A 26,632-nucleotide genomic window follows, 5' to 3' on the forward strand; every position below is an offset into this window, starting at 1 on the left:
GTCTTAAGAAAGTAAGAGTTTTATAGTTGAAATCAATTTATTTTAGGTGGGGTTTGGTGCAGTTCTAGTCATCTCTTTAGTCTTTCATCATTAAATGTGTCATGGCATGGGGCTTATCTCTTAATCTTGTTGAGGCCAAAAATCCATTATTCAAAAATACTTTAAACAGCCAAAAGAATATTTTTCATCCAAAATAAGATATGATCTTAAAGTCACATTTATATAATTAAATAACTGAAAGTAAATACATCTAAATTCTAATACATTGAAGGAGTATGAATGGAGATCTCATTCATGTGAGAAAAAATCAAGTTAACCATAGAAGTTAAAATTCTAATTGAAGTAGTGGGATTTTGTTGTGACCTTTTAGGTGTGTTGGAAACTAACACTAACTAAAGAAAAAGGGCATGCAAGTGAAGCTTAGTAGGTGTGAGCAAGTCTCTTGCATCTCAATCTTTGTATCAGATGCTATCGATTGTGCTTAACCATTGGGGCTAGCTTATTTTAGTGATAGGACCGAATGGTCTTATAGATGTAACATTATAATAGAAGTTAAATTTATCAAAAGTCTAGTCACTCAAAGTTTTTCTGTTTTATTTTTCGCAAGCTATCTAAAAAGGTGTTTTGTAAAACAAAAGAAAGAAATATTTATAACTATATAACAAAAGAAAACTTTTGTTAGGCCTTTCTTTTAATGTCAAATTGTTAATGTGAATTTACGACCATCAACAAGAGATACGTGAGACTATACTAATCGCAAGAAAATTAAAAATGGCAATTAGAATTTGTGGAATTGTTCAATATCCACTTTATAGGATAATGGATAAAAGAAACTATAAATGAATGCGATCGTGTAAGAGAATTATGATGACATAATATTTTTAATATAATTTAACTAAACACTCTAAAATCTATATCGTTATTTAATATAACAGAATTAGTAAGAGAATTTTTTTCACTTTTATGGAATTTTTTATATCAATAGGAGATAATTTACTACTATAAATAATTAATGATATTTATGGCTGCTAAGTGAATTGATTGTCATCAAGTAATTACCTTTTAAATGTTGCTTATGTAAATGTGATCAAGAAGAAGATTGATCACATAGCAACAATCTAACTTATCTTCCCAAAGATACCACTCACTTGCTTTTTGACACCCTTATCTTAAAAGAACCAAACAAAACTTTTAGGGTTTGTCTAATAAAAGAAAGCAGCCTCGTTTCAGACATGTCATCAATGCCATTTCCACCTGGGATGTGCCTCGTTTGCTAATTAAATAATTAAAAGCAAGCATTTTGTATTACCTTTTTCATTATAAAATAATGTTTGTGATTATCTCAACTACATTATTTTATTACAATTCATGATATGAGCTGACGACATGTTCCCACTCCCCAGGCTAAAGAAGCCTCCGCCACGTCATACCCACCGACGCCAAGCCACCCCCAATTAAGAAGCAACACGTTTCTGACGAAATCTCAACAAATAGGAAGGAATCTTTGATTTTGATGCTTTACTTATTATAAACATGATTTGTTCATCTTAATTTCCCGATTATGACCAAACTGGTCTCTTTTCAAAAGATGATGTAATTAATAACTTTAATATTAATCTATTTACCTTTATAAAAGCCCCACATCTGTACACTATAATAATATTAATTTTAAAGTGTTTTTCCCACCCAAGTTTTGGTATAATCACCAACTCATGCCTATAAAATTTTTAAACTCAAATATTCACTATTTTCTTAAAACTTCAATTAGAGTTTTGAATAAAATTGTTATTTAACAAAAAAGTATTAAAAATTAAAATTTTATCTCATTTTTTCTTTTATTTTATAAAATTAATAATTTTCTCTCACTCAAAAGTTTTACTTTTTTTCTAGAATTTTTTCTTCTCTCTCTAGTAATCAAAATCTAGTTGATCAACTTTGTCTTCCCACTCATGCCTTAGTCAACTCTCTCTCTCTCCGTCACAATCAACCAAATCCAAAACCAATTGCTCTCTATTCAAACATGTCATTCGACATTTGGTTGCTCCCAATTTAGATGCTCTTCTGTTGCTCTCAATTTAGACGCGTCATTGGGTGTTCATCAACTCTTTGATTTTGGTGTCTACTTAAGATTCAGTTTTGATCGATTTCGACAAGAGGAGACAAACACCTTTTGAATTGGGGGGTGATGCGTTTGAATGCAATTACAATGATTTTGGCTTCAATCAATTTCAATGAAGAGAGGGAGAGTCGATCAAGAGATAGGTGGGAAGATGAAGTCGATTAGCCAAATTTTGATTGTTGAAGAAAAAACAAAATAACTTAGGAAAGAAGTGAACTTTTTAAACTTTTAGGCGAAAAAATTATTAGTTTTTTAAATTAAGAAGATAAATAAGATAAAATTTTAATCTTCTTAATATTTTTTTAATTAACTAATAGTTTTATTTTAAATCCTAAAAGAGAATTTTAACCCAAAAAAATGGATACTTAAAATTTTTTTAAAACTTTATAGGTGAAAGTTAAAATACATCCAACCTTGGGTGGGAAAAATTCTTTTGCACTTAATTATAACTTTAATCTGATGATAATGATAATCAATAGTATGCCACGTCATTGATATCCCAATCTGATCCTATCAACAACTAAAAAGAGCAATTGGGATTTGTGGAAGTTTCTTGCAGCCTCAACAGCACACGCATTATCCTATCCCTATGCCTTGGTGTTTTTTTACTACCATCCGTTCACACGCAACGTTTTATTTAAGAACGCCTTTTGACTGTTTCTTGATTCCCTAACGTCCTGCTCGAGTCAAACAACCCGATCATACCAGCGAACGGGTCATATTGTATCATATCGTATTAATTTTAATATAATTTATTACATTAATAATCTGTTAATAGTCGATATGATCAAAGTATCTTTAATCGTGTTAAAATTTGATATTTAATGAACTGATTTGTTAAATAACATTTTTATGTATTTTTAAATTATGTAAAATTAATTATATATTTTTATTATTTTTATTTATATTAGAATTAAAAAGAAACTTTAAAATGTTATTGAAATAACTTTATTTATAACAAAAATGTACCACTGTTCCATGATAAAACAAGATAAATGAAAAAATGAAAAGAATGATAAATTTTTAAAATATTAATACCAATTTATAATAATTTTTTAGTTATTTTTAACATCTATTTTATTGATTTTATTATATTTTAAAGTCTAAATAAAAAATGTTAAATATGATAAGAAAAACTTAAAAAAATAAGTAAAAATGATTAAAAAATAATATAAATAAAATTAATTATAAAATTTTAAAGTATAAATATCAATATATGATACTTTTGTATTCATCTTCAACATTTTTTTTTTTTGATTTTATAAAGTCTAAACAAAAAAGTGGTCAAATATGGTAAGAAAAATATTTAAAAAAATAAGTAACAAGGATAGAAAAGTAACATAAATCAAATCAAAAAATTGAAATTAATCATAAAATTTTAAAGTATCAATATCAATGTATGATACTTTTATAGTCATTTTCAACATCTTTTTTCTTGAATTCATCGTATTCTAAAATTTAAATGAAAAAAGTGATCACATATATGGTAAGAAAAACCTTTAAAAAAAAATAAAAATAAAATAAAGTTTTTGGTTCTTATATATTATGATAAAGATATTCTAAATTTAAAAATTCAAATAAAAACGAATACAATGTCTCGTTCTATTTGATAGTGCATATACTTAAAATAGGCCGAAAGACTTGTTCCCACTTAAGGTTAAGTGTAATATCAAACTTATATACTCTAATTTTTAAAAATATAAACTTTCATCTATTAGTAAAATTTTATTTAATAATAGTTTTGTTTTCAATTTTACCTAAAAATTTTAACAAAATTTTATTTATGGGTAAGATTTTAAATTTTTAAAAATTAAAAAATAATAATTTGAGATTACACCTCCCCTTGGGTGGGAACAAGTCTTTTGGCCATTATAATATAATCAAAGCTAAAATGACTGAAATGGCATGGTCCCCTCCCCCTCCCCCTCCCCCTCCCCTCATCTGCCCCATACATTTAGAGTTAAAAGTCACATGAAGCTATGTTGCCGACATGGCATTGGCACCCAACCCATGAAGGAATACCAAGTCAAATAAAAATGGGGCATTTGGAGTGTTGCGGTTGACTACTTTTGCCTATTCATTTCAAGATAAGATAAGCATTATGTGCAAGCCTTCCTCTTCTAGACATTACAACTTGCTACTCCAAGTTGCCCAATTTTTAATTCAGGCCAGAGATGATAGAGATAATGGTATTTGACGGTCAACCAATGATAATATCTATTGTTGGTTTGTTTGTATTCTAAAGAAAAGTCAGTCCACGAGGGATGGCTTCATTTCATAGGTCCCTAAAGATGGCTCTGCTTTCACACTCTTACAATCAATCTTGTTTTCTACTTTTTCCTATTTTCAATTGTTCATTTCCTTTTATTTTTCATTAAATTATAATTTGCATAAACACCAAAGTATTTCGCTAAAATCATTTGTTATTATAAAGAATCGATTTGAATTAAACTGAACTTAAATAAAAATTTATTCAAATCTAAAGCAAACCTAAAATGATCAGCTCTATATTAATCTAATTATTGGCTCGTTTAAAACTTCAAATTATTAAACTAAAAAAAATTATTAAAAAAAGAAAAATTAGAATTGCATTCTATAAAAATATATTTGAGAAAAAAATTACTAATAAAACAAGTTTAAATGCAACAATATTTATGAGATAAGAGAGTTTGAATTGAATCAAACAACGATCCAAGCTTGAACCAATTCAGACGGATACCGTCTAAATATTATGGAGTTGGTAAGATAATAATCGTCAAAGGTGGGCAGACTAGAAGTAGTAAGGCCTTCTTCATAAATACAAAATTGAAGTCAAACAAGAAGAAGTGAGAGTGATTTGTGGAAAATGAATAGTGCCCATCTATGACTTCTGTGTACCCATCCAAGTTGTCAAAATTAATGTGTTTGTTTCATAATAATATTTGTTTTCTTTTGAAACCACAGCATCTTACTATTATTTTAATAAGTATATGTCCAACGATTTTGACCAAATAAAAACCATGTGATTTTTTTTTTTTATAATTTTGACATTATAATCCTCTCCCGCAGTATTTGAAAATAAAAAAAATTTGAAATTTCAAAGTTTTAAAGACTTGATGATGTTTCCAGTCCGAAAAAGAAACACTAATACATATAATTGAAACGGAGGGTGAGGAAAATTAGCAACAAACTCACTAGCTGTAACATGGTAAGACTGAGTTGGGACCTAATAACTTATAATGGCAATTAACATAATTCAACATTTCAGTCTGATAGTGAAACTCAAAGTCTAAGTTTTAGGATTTGACGATTTGATTCTGTCAAAGCAAGAAGAATCATCATATATCTCTCATGAAAATGAACTTTGCAAAAGTTTATCAATAAGTTGAAGAGAAAACAATAAAGTAAGGCTTATACTAGCAAAAACCCTTATTTATACTAATTTCTTTGATTCAGTAACTATTTTTAATTTAAAAAAAGGAACACTAAACGAAAAACAAATTAAAATAAAAATCCCAGTTTATTAAAAATGGTGTCCCACATCATATTCTTCGTCTGTGTTGTTGCCTGTGGTTGTAGACATCTTTAAATCTTGCAGTACTTGACATGAAAAACTAAGTAAATTCTATACAATGACCAGTCTTTCCAATCATATACAACTCCTATTAATTCCTGTGGGGGACGTCAATATCACTCCACACCATTTATATTTTAGGCAATATATATATATATATATATATATATATATATATATATATATATATATATATATATATATATATATATTTCTTTGAGTATTTCTTTATCTTTAATTTAAAATCTCTAAATCATATAATAATATACATAAATATACATTTATTTATACGTTTAAAATGAGTTCGCATAATTTTATTATTATATTTTTAATTTTATTCCTCTGTTGAAGGAGAAGGAAGAGTTGTAAACTAGTGGGCCTGAAAATCAATGGCTGCCAACAACTTGAAACAAATGTTATCACGTGAATTTGCAAAGTCAAAACCGAAATTCACAGAATACTGTGGGAACTCGCCTCCTAACGAATGATTCTAAACTTATCTACTTGGCATTGGAATTCCTTATCCCATTAGAATTAGCCAGCAAGAAGTGTCCAAAAGATTAGAAAAAGAGATGGGTTTGTTACCGATCCCTATCCTACGTTTACCATCGTTTTCAAACAGGGTGCATCTATAATTTTTTTTTTTTTTTTCTGTAAGTGAATTTTTTATTTTTATTTTTTTTAAATTGAGTAGCTACCCCATTACGAAAGTGGGTACTCATAAAATTTTGTTACTTTCCTCTCAGATTCAGACTCACCCTTCAAGTCATGGCTGATGGCTGCTGTAATGTAAATCTCCATTGATTATTATATTTATATAATAATCCATGAATCACAAACAAATGATATCATGAACTTCATTTGGACATATGAATAATGAATTTCGCTTAAACACTGTTTGCCACAGTCTTAGCCTAACCTCAGCAACACCCTCATATCATTCATATGACAATATTATTCACATCTTATCTGACACTCGCACGGAAACGTCACTAATCTTCTCTCTTGTGCTCAACATAGTTCCAAGCAGAAGAAACCCAATCATTTTTGTAGAGATAAAGCCTATCCCCTCTACCTCCTTTTATACCAATTTTGCCACCTATCTATAACTATTCTTATTAGATAAACCAATAAACAAAACACAATTGTATCATTAAACTGATTATATGTTTTGCAACACAACACCTCATTCACAAATGACAACAATCAAATAGGTTACCCTTTTTTCTGTATAAATATAGAACAAGCAAATCATTAGCATAACAATAACATATTATCTATTCAACATAAAATAAGGTAAAATTGAAACAAGCTTTGCTAAAGTTGTTTATGAACAAAAATAAAAAATTGAGTTAATAGTGTGAAATTCATATGAGAAAGAGGCTAAACAAGTTAGTGTAGGAGACAATATGGAAAAAGAGTGACATGAAGTTAATCATGGAGAAATTATGAAGGTGGGTCCAGTTGGAATAAATATGTGGTGGCATTTAGATGCACTGAAGAATGAATTTACAACATGTATATATATAATTCATCAAAAATGCCGCAAAGTGGTAATGATACATATGAGGGCTAATGGTTTTCTTGATAAGGATAAAAAGTGAGATGCATTGTATTTTTCAGATTTTGTGACTCTCAAAAGACGACGACCCCATTTTGGTTGAAATCATTGAACGAAGCCAAATTGATGAATACCTTGTTTGGAAAGCAGCAATACACATCACCTGAGCATTTAGTAGTTAGTTCAAATCAATCATATTCAGCATCTCTTCTCTGTGTTCTGTTGGTGAGTGACACACTATCAACATCAAGACTGTACTTCTTTTTTGACCAGATCTTAGTGTGGATTTAGTGGAAGTGATGACGGTCCTTTTGCATGTTGGCTTTCCATTTCAAGAAGCATCAATGATTTCTGCCTTTGATATCTGTTTCTCTTTGCTGCAAGTGCTGCAGAAATACACAAACAAAATAAATTCCAAGATCAGGTATTTTATAGTCATATGGAAGATTGTATCTCAATCACTTTAGAGATATTTTTCAAGCACAAATATTATTGCACTGTATCAAACTTTTGATCATATAATAAATAGTTGGATCTCAGACCATTGGAAGCATTTACATGTTTATCGAGATGTCAGAAATGTCTTAGAGGTGCAATACTAGAACATATAGCAATTTACAAAAGGCAATTGCATTTGAGTAAATATCAATCAGAGCAACTGTGCTGCATGACTAACTGAAAAAAGGAATAATACGCGCTCCCCATGAATATAGGGCCAGTTCAAGATAGTAACCTCTGCACCCATGGATGTCATTAGGAGACGAAAGGAGACATCTTCATGGCACAACTAAACAGTTACTAGATAGAGAAGAAAGGAAGAAGTACACATAGAGGCTATCAAGAGACATCTTGATGGCACTATTCTGGGCAGTTGGACACTTCCAAAATATTTTCCACAGTGAACATGATAAATAAGAAAGCCTATGAGAGTTGAAAGGAATGTGAAGAAAAAATTGAGAAAAAAAAGTTCGATATAGATATAGTTCCACAATATCCTAGAAAAGCTCTAGCATGTCATTGTTTTGTTTGAACTCTTTGTGATATTAAAAGTATTCAGAGAAACTATCAATGCGTTATCATCTTCTTATTTCAGAGAGTTCATCAGTTTAATTTTAGGTAGATAATAAGAGGAATTTAAAAGAAAAATTAAAAAAAACTGCATATAAAAAATCAAATAATTCAAATCTGCTTTCCCGTCTTGAGAAACAATTCCTCAAAATGGAGAAAACAATGTCAGATAGAGACAGTTTCCTACTTTTTTCTGGTCTCTGTCAATAAAGGATAAAAAAAATTATTGCATGTTGAAATTGTATTTTCTCAAAACACCGACTGAAAACTCCCCTTCTGATTTTGTGAAAATTAACATGAAAAATAAAATAAAAAAGTGTTGAGAATGTATCTCTACACGCCTTAAGCTTCACACCATTTTGTTTTGAGTTCTACCAACTTAAGCTTTCAAGAAACCAAGTTAGCAAGTGCCAATTTGTGTTTTATTGGAGCCTAAATTTGTTTCAGATACTTAAATTACCACATCTGATCTTCATGCATGTTAGACCAAATGATCAAAGTTTGAGGTGGAACAAAATATTTTTGATAATAATGAACTACTGAAAAAGAAACCAAAAGAAGATTCACAAACTTGAACTTCTTTAAGATCACACTTACACATCAAATCTTGTGGTAGACCAAAGTCATAATCATTGCTAGCCCGCCTGATGCAGCATATGTATATGATCAACAGAAGCACACAAAGAATTACAAGGCACGATAGCCCTATTGCTACTTTACCGCCTTTAGATATGCCACCGTTTTCCCAAAAAAAAGGGCATGACGGCAAAGAAGGTACTCCACACAAACCTTTGTTACCAGAGAGGCTGAAAAGAGAAATCATATATTATTGAGTGCATAATATAACATTAGTTCAAGATATTTATAAAGGTAAGAAGGCAGTTACACGTCAGCCAGAGCAAATGAACTAATTCTTTGTTTAAAATTTTCATATTCCACCAAATGCAACTCATGACAATGCATTTCAGTATGCTAATTGAATAACTAATGCTGATCAAAGTGATCAACTGTGAATAATGTCACTTCACCAAAGCAGCCACATTTACTTTTACTTAGTCAAATAGTTTTGTCCTTACATACCAAGTACAGAATATGCTCAAGAAAGAACTTCCACAAAGCCATAAGCTAAATAACTATTCAAATTTGTCATTCCAAGGTTTTGACAAAGCAGGAATGATAGAGGTTTTTTTCTTGAACTTTATCCAGGTTTGGAAGTTGGCAATAATTAATTGGAAGGGCAGAAACATGGAAGCATGGTGCCTTGTAAAAAAGGCATCTACCTATAAGGGAAGAAGTGATGGTAGAAAAAAGGATTGTCTGTAGGGGTGGATTCGAGCCGATTTAAACTTTAACTTGGGTTTGTTAGAGTTTTGTTCGGCTCAAGGGACACTCGAGCTCAACGAGTTTTCCCAAAGCCAAACTCAGCTCTATATAAAAAGCGAAGCTCTAGATCAGTTTGGTAGTGTGGCAATATTAAATATAAACTAATTAATTATTATTTTTTAAAATTTGTGTTTTCTAATTTAAAAAAAAAACATGGAAGTTTAAATGTGATGATATATGAAAAGATTAAATCTATTTAGAATGGGTGAGATGAATGTTTGAAATTCCTCTCACCAAATGCGGGACACTAGAAATTGGGTTTAGTGGATTGATAAATATGCATCTTTTCAATATGTGACTTTTACAAATAGATTTATCTACAAATACATTTTCAACCCACTCCACTTTGGAAATAAACACTCAACCCAATTTCTAATGTCTCCCATCTAGTTAAAGGAATTTCAACCACTCATTTCACCAATTATAAATCGGCTTAATCTTTTCATTTCTCATCACATTTCAACTTCCTTCTATATTTTCTTTTATTAAAAAACATAAATTTAAAAAATAAATTCTTGTGATTAAAAATTTTTTTTTCTCTTGAGATCATGCTAAGCTCGAGCTCAAATTTAAGATCGTGGCTTGACCTTGAGCTCGAGCCATAGTTGCTCATTTCAAGCTCAATCAAGCTGAGTTGGCAATCGAGCTCGAGCTAGCTCGGCTCAAATTCAATCCTATTTGTCTAGGCTTCTAATTGTTAATGAGAATAGACTTAAAAGGAATATAATTATTGCTATCCTTAATTACAAACTCCACAACTACAGTAAACCCACTGACCATTAAGACAACCCAATATCATGTATGCAATTGTAATTTACAGTCTCCACAAATTCCTCCAAATGCAAAATGAATAGCCATATAAAGAACAATTACAGGTTAGCAACTTTAAGTGTAACTTACTCAATTTCTCCACCATGCACGCCAATTGAGTAAAGTTCCTCTGGAACCTGCCCTTCCAGCAAGTTATTATTCAATAGCCTAAAAAACGAGTAAAGATAAAGTTAATGCAAATGCAATATCGTGATTACAGAGAGAAAAATCCAAAAAACTGCTATACTTTTACCCACAGATATATGGTGTATGGTATTTGATTATCTAAAATTGTTTTGATGGCTCATGGAAGCCCTTATCTCTATGTGTCTGGCTCTCTGCCTAAGTATGTTAATGTATTGAAATTGGACCATTTCTTAGGGGTTGAGTGATCATGCAAAGATTCCCCTGCTAAAGGTTGTATCACAGCAGAATAAAAGAAGTCTAACCAACAATGAGGTGTACTGTTTCAGTCAAAGACTGGTCTTCATTCAAATCCAGTTGTTTTAAACTTCTACCATAAATGTTCGAGGTTCCAATAAGATTTTCTTGAGCCTACCTTAAAATACTTAGTAACGAGAAGTAGACTAAAGTATAGCAGCTTTGAAGATCAATTTTAACAAACATCACAAACATATAATAAGCATAATCCAGCAACTATTTCTTAAAAAATGTAGAACTAATATATAAAAATTTTCATAATAAAATCATGCAAACTACTTACACAAGCTGCAGCTTTGAAGAAGTTAGACTACTTGGTATAGATCCTGTGAACAGATTATTTGACAGATCCCTGAAATGTGAAAAACAGAAAACTATTAATATCAACTTCAGCAGCCACATTTTACACAGTTTTGACAAGGCATTACATTTGAAAATGGAGTAATTGCAGTCAACTATAAACTGAAAGGAAGAAAGAAAATTCATTTATTTGTCTTTAAACTGAAGTATATACACAATAATGGACCCAGATAAAAAAGTGAAACTTAGCCTAGTGAGATAGAACAACTATCTGAATGAAAAGCGAAAGATTTCAAATGTATGTATGTATTTGTCTAGGAAACAAGAAGATCAATTTTAACAAACATCACAAACACAAAGAATGGACCCAGATAAACAAGTGAAACTTAACCTAGTGAGATAGAACAACTATCTGAATGTAAAGCGAAAGCTTTCAAAGCATAACACATGATTTCAAACAGCAAATTAAAATTGTTCTATCAGGAAAACAATGTGCAGGCTATTTAACTTAAGCCCCACAAACAAGAAGAAATCCACAGAGAGCTAGAGATAGAAGATCATCAAGCAAAACTACTCTTCCAAGGGAAGGTAAAGTTTTTCAATTAATTAGAAGATAGTAAAACCAAAGAAGTCGAGACACCAAGAAGTAAATCTTGAATGATTCCTGTATAATAAGTCACACTGAAAACCTCCTTTATCTTCTATATTTGGTTGAAATAAAACCAGATTTATTAGCTATAATGAAAACGATATAAAGACACCGGAACGAATAAATAAAGGAGATTAATTGAACTATATTCTAAAAAGCAATGTGAATTAAGTGCGGATAACACCTGACACATGTCAGGTGTAATAATAAAACAGTGACAGTAAGAGAATAGTATACTTACAGTCGTGTAAGAGATTGTTGACCCAACTCCGCTGGTAAAGCACCCCCCAAAGAATTAGAGCTCAAGTTCCTGCAAATAAATATTGAAAAATGTTTATGATTGTTCAATTAATTTAGAAGAGTAATTACAACTTTTTCTAACTGCAGACACTTAGAAGAAAAGAAACATAGACTAACATCAATCAATACAGAACAAACAAACCCAACATCACAAAATATCAACACTTCAAATATCTGAGTTTTTTCTTATCTAAATTGCATTTTGTCAACAAATGAATTGATCATTTTGGATAATTAGTATGATGGGAGCATGAAGACAGAGGGGAAGTAGATTTCTAATCATGTCAAGCTAAAACAAGGTTGACCATAAGGTCCTAATCTGCTTGCTTTGGATAGAGATAAGGTAGCAAATAATAAACCCACATGCTAGCTGCTTAAGCTTGGACCCGGGCAGATTTTGGTTAGCTTAACAAACAAACTTGAACTTAAGTTGGCCAGAGTAGGACTGGATTCGAACCAAACTGGCTTGAGTTCGAAACAAGCTACTCTTACGCAAACTCAAACTCCTAGGGTTGTTGGCTCACCAGGTTTCGAGCATCTTAGTAGAGCTCAATTCGAAACAAGTCAGTTTGGAAATCCCATATGACGTCCCTCTTTCCTACCTTTCTCCTATTTGATTCTAAGGGAAAACCTCTTTATATATAAACCCATCAACCTTCCTTTCTCCACACAATGTGGCATTTTTTTTCCAATCAATTATTTCACAATTAAACCAATTCAATCAAATTCATTTTCCCTCCACTATTTCACAATTAAACCAATCAAATTAAATTAAATTTCATTTTAATTTCCCTCCCCAACACCCAATTCATTTTCCCTCTCAAAATTTTAAACCCAATAACCCAACCCAATTCTCAAAAACCTAAATAAATAAACCCATGCATAAAAATCTAAAAATCCCACATGGAAAAGAGACACCTTAACCATTCATTTCACTCATTAAAAATAACATCACCCTTGACCTTTCTCAACACCATTCACCTTCACTCCAATGTTTTTTTCTTATCAGAGAACATCAAATTTTAAAAATAAATTTCCTTTCAATGTTTTCTTTTATTAGAGAACATAAATTTCTAAAAATAATAATTGATAAATTTTATTTATTAAAAGAATTATAATCTAAAAATACCACCAAGTTGAGCTAAGCTCAAGCTGAGTTCAGTGTTGTAGCCGAACTCAAGCTTGGTTTGTGGCAAGATAGTTGAGCTCAACTCCTTCAAGCAAAGTCAAACTTGAGTTGGCCTAAACTCGAGCTTAGCTCAGCCTGAATCCAACCCTAGGCTAGAGCTTGTGAGAATTGATATTATTTTATCTAGAAGAGTAAAAATATTTAAAACACTAAAAATAACTTATATACTTTTTCTAAAGCAATAAAATTTTACCGTAGTTGGTAATCCGGATGTAGAGCTGGAGCTCATAATAAAGGGTTGATGCTAACTCAGACTTGATTTGTAATTGAGGTTAAATGGTATTGCTCAATTAAATGAGCCCAAACTTTGCAAGTATCACATGAACATATCATGGGACATGGTCAAACTAGCTAAATTTGTCTCATTTGAGGACCTAAATATAGATGTTTACCAAATATACACCTGGAATGTGGGACTAAAATTTGTTGCAAACTATTGTCACAATGAAATAAGGTAATACATGTACTTCACTGATTGGTTGATAATGAAAACAAAACACTATAAAAATAAAGATGGATAATGATTTGGTTAAATGCAAGGTGGCAAGCAATAGGCAAAACAAAAGTCGGAAACATGAAAGAAAATACAAAATTCTAAAACTTATTGGTATATATACCCTATAATAGAGCAGGATGGAAATGTCAGTACTTTATATTGAACTACAGCAGCAAATTACAATAGAAGTAATAAATCACAAGTTGAGGCTATATTATCAGTTACTTACAGGGTTACCAGGTTTGACAAGAGACTTATCTTGTCACTAATAGTCCCTTTCAAGCCTTGACTTCCAAGATCTCTGAAATAAATGTAAAACGAATGAGCGTTGTCATCCCAAGATGCATTAAACAAATAGTGGGAAGAATATTCATTGAATAATTACCAAATACAGCAAAAAGAAAAAAATAGCCCAAACATTGCGCCTAGATCAGCACCTATGGAAATAGAGCTCCTTTGCCAAACAATGTTTCAGAAAATAATCAATGCCCTTCCCTACTTGCTTATTAAATAGGTAAAGTCCTTTCCTTATTAATCCTACAATCAATCCAAAAATCTTGCTCCTCCCGAATCAAAGTTGATTCAGTCAAACAAGTGTAATCCTCAATCACTAACTCCCCTTAATTCTCCTCCTATAGACCTTTAATGTCTTGACCTTCTTCAGCCTCCTACGGTAAGTGACTATAATTGGAGGTCTAACAATGAGCAACATATCTAACCTGATATATAAATTTCCTTCTAAAAATATCTATAGAGAAAGAAAGAGAAAGGGAATTTCAAATACTAATAAGAAAGAATAGAAAAGGAAGAGGCAGCAGATCCAGTATTGCTGCAAACTCATATATGATTTAAAGAATCATAAGTAACAATATTGTAAGCAGAGGAAAATAAAAAGGTAACTAAACCCATCTTTTCTTTATACCAATTTGGTTTGCAAGAGAGAGAGGGGAAGCGAAAGAAAGAATTGTCACTTTCCACCATTCACATGATCAATGGAGAGAATACAGATAAACTGCACACTTTTACCTTTATATGTTGAAGTTGTATACACCTACATTTATACATGTATGCTTTTATGAAAGAAACACAGTGGAAACAAAAATCGATTGTCAACCCTCTATAGTTCTTATTCTTTCTGACACTCTTCCTATAATATATGGAAGGACAGAGTTTTATATTCATTTCCAGCCAAGGGTAAATGGTCTTTCCTTTACACTTTCCCTCTTTCTGCCTAAATCCATACCTCCTACTTCCCACCTGCCCAATCAACTGTGAACTCAGAATGATATGCGTTGACACTGTGCGTCGTGGACCATATTATGTCAAGATACCGCATGCTTCTTTATACCAAGAGATTGGATTTCCAGCCTCTTAAACTAATTAACTAGCTTGTCTAAGTAAAACTCCTTGATATCTTTAACAATGAGCTATTAACTTCTTCAAGGAAAAAGTTGTTGATTGCGTGTTCAGTACATTCATTAGATGGTAACATAAAATAAAGCCATGGCTTACATTTGTGATATGACAAGTGCAGTTCCAGCCTTGTTTGGTCCACATGTAATTCCCTCCCAAGCATCCCAATTTGTGGGAGCACAAGGATCACCATTCCAACCCATTCTGTCAGGAACACGAAGTGACTCTTTCAATGCTCTCATCGCGACCACTACAAAAACAAGTTCATAATAAGTATACCTCACATTCTCACAATTTAAAGCAGAAGCAACCTCATTCTCAAAATTTTATTTCTTTTATTCTCTTTTGTGAATGTCATAAATCTTTTGTGCACCGTCATACATAACAATAAAAACTAACAATAAAAAATCATTCTTAAGCTTAAAAAGCAAGGGAAATAGAGTATTGAAAAGTTATAACTATAGAATGTTCTAAAGTTTCAAAAATTGACAGTATATTGAAATATTAAGTTATTTGAGAGTCAATGTTAATCTCTAAGGGAATTTTCTTTTATTTTCATTTTCCTACTACCTCAGCAATGAAACATAAAAGGGGGCAAAACATGCATTTCCAATTACCTATATTTGCTAGATAAAAGGACACATTCTCAAGAACTAATGTTTTATCTTCTCCTAGGTAATAAAAACAAAAATCTTACGGATTAAAAATACTCCAAGAACAACAAGCTTATCATTTCAGCGAACTAAAATTCTGTTTTCATATAATTCTATCAAACAGGCCTAATTTTGCATTTTCAAACTCAATACATGGACTATCCACAAGAACAATTCTGTATTTTAAAAAAGACTGTAAAATTGACTCTATGTATACCTTGCTCAGGCATGGTCGAGAGATCAGCGGGTACTATCGCGTAATTCTCAAGCCCACAGATGAGCACCGCACCAGCAACAGGCACCAGCTTCACATTCAGTCCAGTACTGCTCAAGTTCTTTGCCACGTAATACATACTATAAGCAGCGAAGGTACCCACTTGCTTCACTATATCAACTCGACTCACATTCTTGTCATTCACCACCACATCAAACACTCGCTGCCCCACCTTAGTAACGCTCGAATCAATCTCCGCGAAATGAAACCAAAGCAAATAATCAAGTTTCGCATCCACCGTCAATTCGTATTCAATAGCTTTGCTCGATATGATTGCTGTTTGATACAGTTTCATGGGGAAGTAATTCGGTGGTTGATCAGTGTTAGCAATTTTTTCTCTTGTAGACACAGACTTGACTGACTTTTTTGTATTTTGTGATAGGAATACGGTGTCAGATTGCCAGGAGCGTCCGAAATCATCCGTATCGTCACTGAACCCCGGCCCCCACTGGTTTGACCCGCTGGACAATCGACCGTAGTTGACTAAAATGTGGTCGCTACCGATGTCAGTGGCGCCGTAAGACGACGGATCGATTTGTTGAATTTCAAGTGAGCCAATGACGGGAGGGTCAGTAGCAAAACTGTAAAAACAGAAATCAAGTTCACCGTCTTTGACGAAGGCGAAGAGATCGGAGTAAGCTCCATCACGAGCCAAATCCTCGGGCCAAGGGGACCGCCAAGAAAAGACTAAAGTGCCCTCCACAGACGCGTCGAAGCTGGGAGAGTGAGATTTCCCATCATAATTATCGTAAACAGTAAACGTACGGATGTAGTATCGACCAGCAGGCAAATTGGGAATTATGTAGCAGTTCTTCTTGCCGGAGGAGAGGGGAAAGAAACGGAGAGTCTTCTCTTGAGGGAAACGGAAGTGTAACGGCTCGGAGACAATAGCAGTGGCCCCACCGGTGTAGTAGCTATCGGCAATCCATGTAGTGTTGAAAGGATCGACAGTGGCGGTTGCGCTACCGCAATCAATGTGGAAGCTGGTATCTGCACAAGTGAAAAAGAAAGTGAGTGAGTGAGTGAGAGCTGGAAAATTCAGTTAAATTAGTAGAAGGAATAAAAATGCAGTTACCAAAAGGAAAGGAAGAAGTAGAAGAAATTGAAAGAAAGAGAAACAGAGGAAAGAAGAGAGACATGGATGGTGAGATGAAAGAGGAGAGTGAGTGTTTGGACATAAAATAGAGAAACAAGGAGAAATTTGGAAAGATAAAGTGGCAGAAGATTGAAAGGGAAGGGAGATTAGCGGGCGAGATTGAAAGGGGAAGATGGGGGAATGCGATGTAAGTAGAGATTGCTTAGTTAAGCTCAGTAGTTAAAGTCAACTAAATTAGAAAACTGAGGGGGAGAGAAGGTGGGATTTGTTAACACCGAAACTTGGTTGACAGCTTAGCGTGACGTTATCCCTTGTGAGGAATTGACAAACGACGTGGCTGGCATACATGGTGGGGACTACAGTATTTTGTGTTGAAGAAATTGTAAATTGTTTTTTGACAAACTAACAAAATTAAAATGGGCAAAAGACTTGTACCCAGTATGATACAGTGAAATTCTAAATTTTTACTTCCTAATTTTTAATTTTTAAATATTTATTTATAAATAAATTAGTATATTTAAGATTAAAAATAAAACTATTATTTATAAAAAATATTAAAAATTAAAATTTTATTTATTTTTTTCTATGTTTAAAAATTTTATAATTTTTTTACCAACTCAAAGTTTAGAAAATAATAAATTCTCTAATAAAGTTTGTTTTTTCTCCTCTGACACCAATTTCTCTTTTTCTAGCTGCCGATTATCTTTTCTCCCCCCTTATCTCTCTCTCTCTAGTCTCTTTCTTTTATCTCTTCGACCATCTTCAACCAAAAATAAAGACAAAGACGAATGATCTAAAGGAACATGACACATTTTTAAGAGATACTTATGTCATGCAATTACAAGATGATGATCATGACACATTTTTCACTCTTGTTTAATAAGATAACATAACCAACAACTTTCATTTTAAATTATTAGATTTAGTTATATTTTTAATGTAACATCAATCAGCACTTGTGGGTATTATTGATGTTAAGGGATGTTATTTATATAGATCAGCGACGAATTCTTATCGTTTGTAAATATTTTTCATTAAATGTTATTATATACTATGAGATAGATGGTTCTGATTATTCTTGTTTTTTTAACCAAACAATACGCTAGTTTAAGTCACAATATGATATATTGAACTAAAAAAATAGAAAACTTGTTTCACTAATTAAGGAGTTTATGAGTATTGTAATGTACATGACTATCTTTTCCTAAAAGGTAGGAATCTTGTGATCATCATGGCCTTTCACTCATATAGCATGATCCCACTTTTGTGGTTCATTAAACAAACATTTCACATTACAGAAGATTAACTTGTTATGCATTGAAAATGTGTAATTAACTTAACCTATTGTGCCAGTTTGTAATACTAGTTAGTCATTTTAGAATTATGTTGTTGTGGCTATTCATCTGGCTTCTTTTACAATCAGTTCACTTAACTTCTTAGACAAAATTCAAAAGTGACTCCGGAACAATCTTTCTCTAATTTATTTTAGTAAATGATTTGAAAAGTAGGCATTTTTACCATTTGGAGTTCAAAATCAATTTTTGAAAAAGTTTAATTGTCAAATTGTCTTAAGGAGACGTTTGGTTCAGAATTGTTTTTATTATTCTGTTAATTTATTTTTTATTATTAATTTATATGTTTGTTTTATTAAATAATAAAAATTTTAAATAATCTTCTATTATAAATGTAGTATGATAGATAATTTAAAAAATAATCTAATTACTATTTCTATTTTAAGGAATAAAATATTATTAAGCTAATTTTATAATTATTATAGTTTTATTCTTATCCATCAAACTCTTAGGACAAAAGTACCATCATTTTAAACTAAATTAACATATATATATATGATAAATTGGAAAAACAAATTAATTAATTAATTAATTTCATATTTTGATAACATAAAAAATCTTAATATATTAGTAATATGAAAATATTTGTAAAAGATAAACAAAACAAATACTTTAAAATAATTTTAAAAGGGTTTAAATAAAATAATATGTTTGTATTTTATTATTATTACTAATTAAATACAACAATTATTTATAAGTATAATTTTTATTATATATAGTAATAATAACTTATACCTTAATAATTTATAATTTGTTATTTTCTATATAGTTATTTAAGGGTGTAACTATCATTTTTACAATTACCTAGGGTCACATTAAAAATTCAAAAATTTAAAAAATGCCCCTAAATTTTTTTGAATTTCAAAAACCCCCCTAAAAGTACTATTCACCCATATATGTTTGAAAAGTTTCTTATAATTCTAATAATTTGTAATATAATATTTACATTATTTATTTGTTGCTTTTTGTTAGTTTTGAGAGTGTAACTAACATTTTTAAAATATCAAAGAACATATTAAAATTTTAAAAATTTTAAAAACACCTCTACATTTTTTTGAATTACCAAAACCCCTAAAAATTTTATTAACACCCTTTACCTTTTCAAAAATCATATTTTAACCCTTAACCAGAAGATTATACATTATTGACACCCTTATATATATTTCTACTAATATAATTACTAATATCACTACTCATCATTCTTGGTTTGAAAACAAAAAGAGAGAAAGAGGGTGAAAATAAAGGAAAGGAAAATAAATAGAGTCTAATGTAATTTAGATATTTAGAGAGTTTATGTTTATTTGTTATTATTAATTTTGAAAAATACAAATTAAAAATAAATTAGTCTTTCATTTTTTGAACTTTTTATTATTAACAAAGTTTGATTTTAGTTTAAAAATGTTATTTTTACAAACTAAAATGAAAAAGTGTTTTTAGGTCAAACCTAGAGTAGGGAATGTTATTTACTCCACACAATTTCATTCCTAGCCCTCAACCAAAATCTTAAACTAAATCTCAACTCCATCCATCTCTAACTCATTATTTCGGGATGCCAAGTTTTTTTTTTTTTTTTTTTTTTTCATACTCTTCACGTTATCAAATTCTTCCAACATACTTTCATTTTATTTATAAATTATTTTCATCAAAATCTTTATCCTACCAAAATCCCCAACTTCATTTTTATCATCATCAAATTTCCCAAAACAAAATCTAACTTTTTATTGAATTTGTAACATCCTTAAATATTCCATTTACATCCCGGTTTAAGCTTTAGGAGGAAATTAATCAATTTCATATACACGTTAAGACGGTTTTATTGCTTTCATTTGCATAATTTGTCATAATAAACCAAAACTAAACAAAACAGATTAAAAGAAAAAATTATGTAAATTGAGGAATTCATGCAATGTTTTGCGACCTCATTGCATGAAGGAAACTTACAACAAATACTCGTCTCAAAGAAAGTTTACAATTTTCCCCAATTTACACAAAGAGAGGGTAAGTGTAATTTTTTTTACAAAGAGGGGGTAACAAAATTTCCTTCACAACATAGATGTTCTCTAATGTTTTTGCAAACCTTCAATTTTTGAAAACATTCATTTACCCCCCAATTCACGTAACATTTATGTGAATTGGGAAAGCACAAAATCTGTCAAAATCCAATCAATAGTAAATTGCGTCATTTCCCAAATTTGCGTTACTTTTTAGTAATTTTCATGCAAATACACTTGTATTTTTTTTCATTTCCAACAACATTCGCAACTCAATCACCAAAACAACATAAAATCTATCAAATTTAACCTATTGACCTATTATTTTTAAATAAATTAATACAAAAATTTACAATAAATTTTTTACAATGTAGCAAATAAATACTCATAAATAATCTTTTTTTTTTTTTCTCATTTCAGAGTCAAAATCACTTCAAATTCTCCTATTTTGTCACTTTACAAAATATATATATTATAAGGTTAATATTATTTACATTTCTAAAGTACAATCAAGATTCAAAGTACAATTTGGAAACTGATTATTTAGACCCATATCTTCAACTGAAAAAAATCAAAACATTAATCAAAATTATTCTAGATGATCACTAGATTGTGGTTGTGATGGTGCAATTTCAATGAAATCACATTCAGGATGATGCAATCTTAATGAAATTTGATTTGAATTGTATCACCTCTATGTGATTTAGGTTAAATCAGTGTTCAACTAAAAGGGCTCTTGGAATGATATGATGTGGCCAAGATCATACCTTATTAGTTTGTTGTCAGCTTTCACCTCCTATGACTTTTATTTCTATTTTTAATTTTTTTTTTATAATTATTCTCTAAAATTAATATAATCCTAATGTAAATAAATTTTAATAAAAGCCTGAAAGACAAACTATAATGCAAGTTTAGCAAATAAATAGCATCTTCATCTTTTCAACTAATGTAATGTTTCAATTAACAAATTTCATCGATAAAACCTTATGGTAGATTAAAAATTGATATTTTAAGATTAAATTTTAAAAAAAAAATCATTTGGGCAAAACAAATTAGAGGTGTCAATCAGGCTGAATTGTTGATTTGGCCTTAAACATGAGAAAAAGTCTGACACAAAAGAGTTTGTGAACTAGCTTGACACGATTTATTATTGTTAATGGTTTGAAAAGATAATTAGAAAAATATTTTTTAAAAAATTAATAATTTGACCCATGGGCTCAGCCCAATACTTTTAAGACCCAATCCGATCTTATATATATGGGATTGAACCGTAAACCTCGTGTTTTTATCAAGCCAACCTAATCTATAAAGTCCGATACTATACGGCCTTTGACCCGGTTCGGCCTGCCCCCTCTAAACTGTACAATTATTCTCTCAAGCGTAGATGGACAAATATAAAATAACGTAGAGTTTTGTGATGAGTGGAGACCAGCTGTGGTTCTTTATCCAATGCCGTCTGAATTTTGCCAAGAGTGTGTTTTCCAACTGTCCTTACCCCTAACTTGGTCATTATAGATACAGAATTTTATAAAATTAATGTTGAAATTCATTACCAGGGTGGCACAATCATTCGCTGTACCAACTTACCATGAATAAAATTAACGTTTTAAATTCAGAAAATGAAACCTTAATCATCCTCAAATTTGATGAATTCAATGACCAAAACACCAAGGGAGACACTTTTGAACAGTAAAAGCCAAAGACCCTTCTGTGTAAAATCAAAGTTCCAATAACATAAATAAAAAAATATACTCTTATTTAAAAAAAAGATTGGATCAATTAACTTGAAATTAAATAGTTATCATATAAAATAAATCTTTGATTAATTCAATATAATAATTATAGATCTAACCAACCTATTTTACGGATTTAGAAAAAAAAAAAAAGAGCTTTAAAGGAATGAAATCTCCGGATCCGAAGTTCTGGAAAGACAATCCAATGGTAATTGATCATACTTGGGTAATAAGCGAAGCGACCTTACAAAGTAGTCAACGTATTTAGCTGACGTGGATTAATAATTAGGATAAGAGGTGGGTGTAGATATAAACCATTAATTATCATTTTTTTATCTCGCAGATAAATGCCGACACTTCCTTCGCCTCTTCCCAAGCGGTTACCCAGCACGTGAATATCACATTCATGTGAATTTTTGTATAGGATTGGATGGATCATCTTTTATTGTGTACCTGCACTCTCACGTTATTACAAAGTTGTCGTTATATCTCTACCGTCGAGTCTTTCGAATCGTCATTGAGTTGATTTATGCTATTTTTATTCCTACTGGTATAAGAATTTTAAAGCACGTTTTAAATTAGAGTGAACTAACATTTTTCACCGTAGGTTTGGTATAAACGACTTTTTCATATATTAAATATATAATTATATTTTCTCACTTAAAATCTAACTTTTTTATTAACAAAAAATATATAATAAAAGGGCAAAATTAATCCTCTATCTCACCTTAATTTTGCCAAGCATCTATCGTTCACCAATTAATTAACGATCCCAAAAATTTAATCATGTTTTTTACACAACAACCAGGACACCATATCTGCACAAGCAGAAAGATGTGTAATCTGTCTTTTCTCTTACTGCTTGCCACAAAAGAACTATTAAAGTTTGGGGGAACTTAGTTTACGGAAGAATGTTGGACTACAGTTGAGAAGTGGAGATGGTTTAAGTTTACGGGAGGATGTTAGTGTGTAAGGGTGAAAGTGTTAATTTTTTGAATATGTCTGTGCCTCAGCCTCAGCGTATTTGTGTAATACAACTATGCCTTGTTGTCATCTTGTAAATTGTCAAAGGGTAAACTGTGACTTTGCCCCATGCAAACAAATACTCGCAAAGATCTGTAATGGTTTAGTTTTTCCTTTTAATAAAACTGTATTTCTCCAAAATTCTAGAATTCTCTCTCTTACCTTCATCTTAACACGATAGCTTAGATTTTCATTTTCTTTTTGTTTTTCTTAATAAAACCATCCCAATAGAGTAGTCTCACTAAATAACGAAACCCAAACACCATCAAATAGTGGTAACGATGCACAAACTCAATGAAAAGTGATTAAAAATCTTACGACGTAAGCATTAGTAATCCAGTAACCGACCTTATAATTTTAAAAAATTTAAACTCATATTATTTTCTACATGTAATCTCTTTTTTTGTTACTTAAATTATCTTTTGACGGTTATATATACAAATTCTGATTTATATTTAAATTAAATTTTTCTTTGTTATTTGTGGACGAAATATTTATGGTTGATAAAATGTTGATGTTATGTGATAATTGATTAAAAGCCATTAATGCGATTTAACATACAATGTTAGATGCTTTAGTTTTGTTTGTTTTTGTTGACATATAGTGAAAATGTTAGGTTTGGTACACATAAATTTAGTGAGTGGAAAAAAAGTGCATATATATATATATATTGTTAATTTGGAGAATTTTTAAAATTATTTAATTATATAATAATTTATTATTATATACACATAAATTTATATATATTATTTATATATATAATTTTGTTGATGTGAAATCCTTCGAATTTGTATATTATGTACCGACTAGAACATACGTTACCATCAATCCTTAAGGTGAAATCAGCAGCAGTGGATCATAACTTTATACAGTCACAACCCACAAGACAAGGACGCGTGAAGCCAGCCTGTCTTCTTCCTCTTTCTCACTCATTTACGTGGTCCCTTCTCTTCTACTCTGCAGTTCAACTATTCAGGAAAAAAAAAAAAAAAAAAAAAACAAATCAAACAAAAATGCTATCACAACTCTTTGTTGGTTAGCCTTCATCTTTCCTTAAATCTACAGGATTACTTGTAAAATTCTTACACTATGACGGTCAAATTCCACTCTCTTCTCTTCATTCTTTCCGCAATTATCGCTACTGCACTCTCAAGCGATCTTCCTTTGTACAGAGAAGCACCGGCATTTCGAAACGGTGAAGAATGTCCCAAAACGGCATGGTCCTCACTACACAAAAAACCACTCAATCCTTCAGATGTTATTCACCTCGCGATGACTCTCGACTCCACCTACCTTCGTGGCTCAGTCGCCGGCGTCTTCTCCGTACTCCAACACTCCACGTGTCCCGAAAACATAGTCTTCCACTTCATCAGCACTCAGCGCCAGCGCCCTGAGTTACACCGCATCATCGCCGCCACATTCCCATCCTTAAATTTCCGAATCTATAACTTTGACACCAATCTCGTCAAAGGCAAGATCTCGTATTCGATTCGACAAGCGTTAGATCAACCGTTGAATTACGCGAGAATTTACTTGGCTGATCTTTTACCGACGGGTGTCGGCCGCATTATTTACTTTGATTCGGACCTCATAGTGGTTGATGACGTGGCGAAATTATGGAGTATTAACTTAAGAGGACATGTGCTTGGCGCACCGGAGTATTGTCACGCAAATTTCACAAACTATTTCACGTCAAAGTTCTGGTCAAACCCGCTGTTTGCGGGGATTGTTAAAGAGAAAAAGCCTTGTTATTTTAATACGGGGGTGATGGTGATCGATTTATGGAAATGGAGAGAAGGAAAATACACAGAGAAATTGGAGTACTGGATGAGAATACAAAAGACGTACAGGATTTATGAGCTGGGGTCATTGCCTCCATTCTTGCTCGTGTTTGCTGGTGACGTTGAAGAAATTGAGCACAGGTGGAACCAACATGGACTTGGCGGAGATAATCTTCGAGGATTGTGTAGAAACGTTCACCCTGGTCCGGTTAGTTTGCTTCATTGGAGCGGTAAAGGTAAACCTTGGTTGAGAATTGACGCAAAGAAACCTTGTCCGTTAGATTACCTTTGGGCCCCCTATGATCTGTTTCGTCATAAGCCCTTGTTCTCTGATGGTTGATGAGAAGATAGTTCAAATCCAATAGAATTATGTGAATATATTTTGAGTATATAAATAAGTAAATATTTTATGTATATTATTATATAATTAAATATTTTTAAATTAATGATATTTAATTATATAATAATATACATAAATATATTTTTATTTGTATATTTAAAATAAATAAATAAAGTATTATTCTATTAACAAATTACTCTGATCAACGGCCGGGAGTTTTGTTTAAAATGGGTGGATTTGATGAAGGGAACAGTAGGTGGAACACGAAGATTGGATGAAGACGTTTGTGGATGTAAATGTATCCTAATGGGTTTGATTTTGATATAAAAACAGTGGAAAATAGGGCAGGCTTCAGTCAGGCGGTTCTCCTTTCCGCTTGTTTGGACAATGTAAAGTTTTCTTCTTTTTTTTTTTTTATGAAAATGTGGAATGTAAATTTATAATTTCCAAATAATCAAATATGAAATAACATTTTACTTACATATTCATTACAAAAATAACGAAAAAGAATTAATGGAAATATGCTATTATTATTAAAAAAATTGGTAACTGAAAATAAATAAAAGTAATTATCAGCGTTTAAAAACCACGTAATAATAAATATGACATGGATCTATTTAAGCACCCAGCCCAACCCAATAAGTATGTCAACGTGTAACTTCTGGGGGATATTTTTTATCAATCCCATGTCGGCCCTTTCCCTCCACAAAAAAATTGCATGAAATACTATAACTATAAAAATAAATCCAAATAAATTATGGGCCAATATACAAATTCCCATACAAAGTTTATTGCAAACTATTGGTACCCACTAAGTATTAAAAATTTAAACTTCCGCTTATAAAGTGTTGAAATTAACAAAAATAATTAGTTCTAGTAATAAAATCATAATTTAATTATCAATATATTAAAAATAATAAAATTTTTTCAATTTTTTTCTAAATTTAATAAATTAATAATTTTCTTTTAAAATTAAACTTTAAAAAATCATATTTTTCTTCATGTTTGGTTTTGCATTTTCCAATCCTCTCTTCTGCTAGTGACAGTCCTTCTCCCCCTTCTCTGATGTCTTTGTCTTTCACAACGACGACACTGAAGAAGGGAGAG

The 26,632-nt window shown here is 31.2% G+C and overlaps 2 protein-coding genes across 2 annotated transcripts; one reads left to right on the top strand and one right to left on the bottom strand.

Moving 5' to 3' along the window:
- Positions 1-7,070: 7,070 nt before the first annotated feature.
- Positions 7,071-17,546, bottom strand: LOC123215828 (receptor-like protein 4). The gene is made up of 9 exons (XM_044636079.1): positions 17,285-17,546; positions 16,153-17,199; positions 15,382-15,532; positions 14,099-14,170; positions 12,126-12,194; positions 11,219-11,287; positions 10,585-10,662; positions 8,899-9,107; positions 7,071-7,619 (listed from the first exon to the last, which is right to left on the bottom strand). Exons 1-9 carry the CDS (start codon positions 17,385-17,387, stop codon positions 7,510-7,512), a joined length of 1,908 nt encoding a protein of 635 aa, XP_044492014.1. The 5' UTR covers positions 17,388-17,546; the 3' UTR covers positions 7,071-7,509.
- Positions 17,547-24,376: 6,830 nt separating this feature from the next.
- LOC123215830 (probable galacturonosyltransferase-like 3) lies at positions 24,377-25,919 on the top strand. Its single transcript, XM_044636084.1, has one exon. It carries the CDS (start codon positions 24,494-24,496, stop codon positions 25,523-25,525), a length of 1,032 nt encoding a protein of 343 aa, XP_044492019.1. The 5' UTR covers positions 24,377-24,493; the 3' UTR covers positions 25,526-25,919.
- Positions 25,920-26,632: the final 713 nt, after the last annotated feature.

The sequence above is a fragment of the Mangifera indica genome, chromosome 5 (genome assembly GCF_011075055.1).
Source record: "Mangifera indica cultivar Alphonso chromosome 5, CATAS_Mindica_2.1, whole genome shotgun sequence".
NCBI lineage: Eukaryota > Viridiplantae > Streptophyta > Magnoliopsida > Sapindales > Anacardiaceae > Mangifera > Mangifera indica.

Bases quoted from the DNA above. Each gene is read 5' to 3' on its own strand.
- LOC123215828 (XM_044636079.1), bottom strand. From the start codon at position 17,387: ATGTCCAAACACTCACTCTCCTCTTTCATCTCACCATCCATGTCTCTC. The intron at 12,195-14,098 runs GTAAGTAACTGA...ATTTATTTGCAG, and splicing joins TTGTCAAACCTGGTAACCCT to GAACTTGAGCTCTAATTCTT. The intron at 9,108-10,584 runs GTAAGTTACACT...TTCTCTTTTCAG, and splicing joins GTGCATGGTGGAGAAATTGA to CCTCTCTGGTAACAAAGGTT.
- LOC123215830 (XM_044636084.1), top strand. From the start codon at position 24,494: ATGACGGTCAAATTCCACTCTCTTCTCTTCATTCTTTCCGCAATTATC.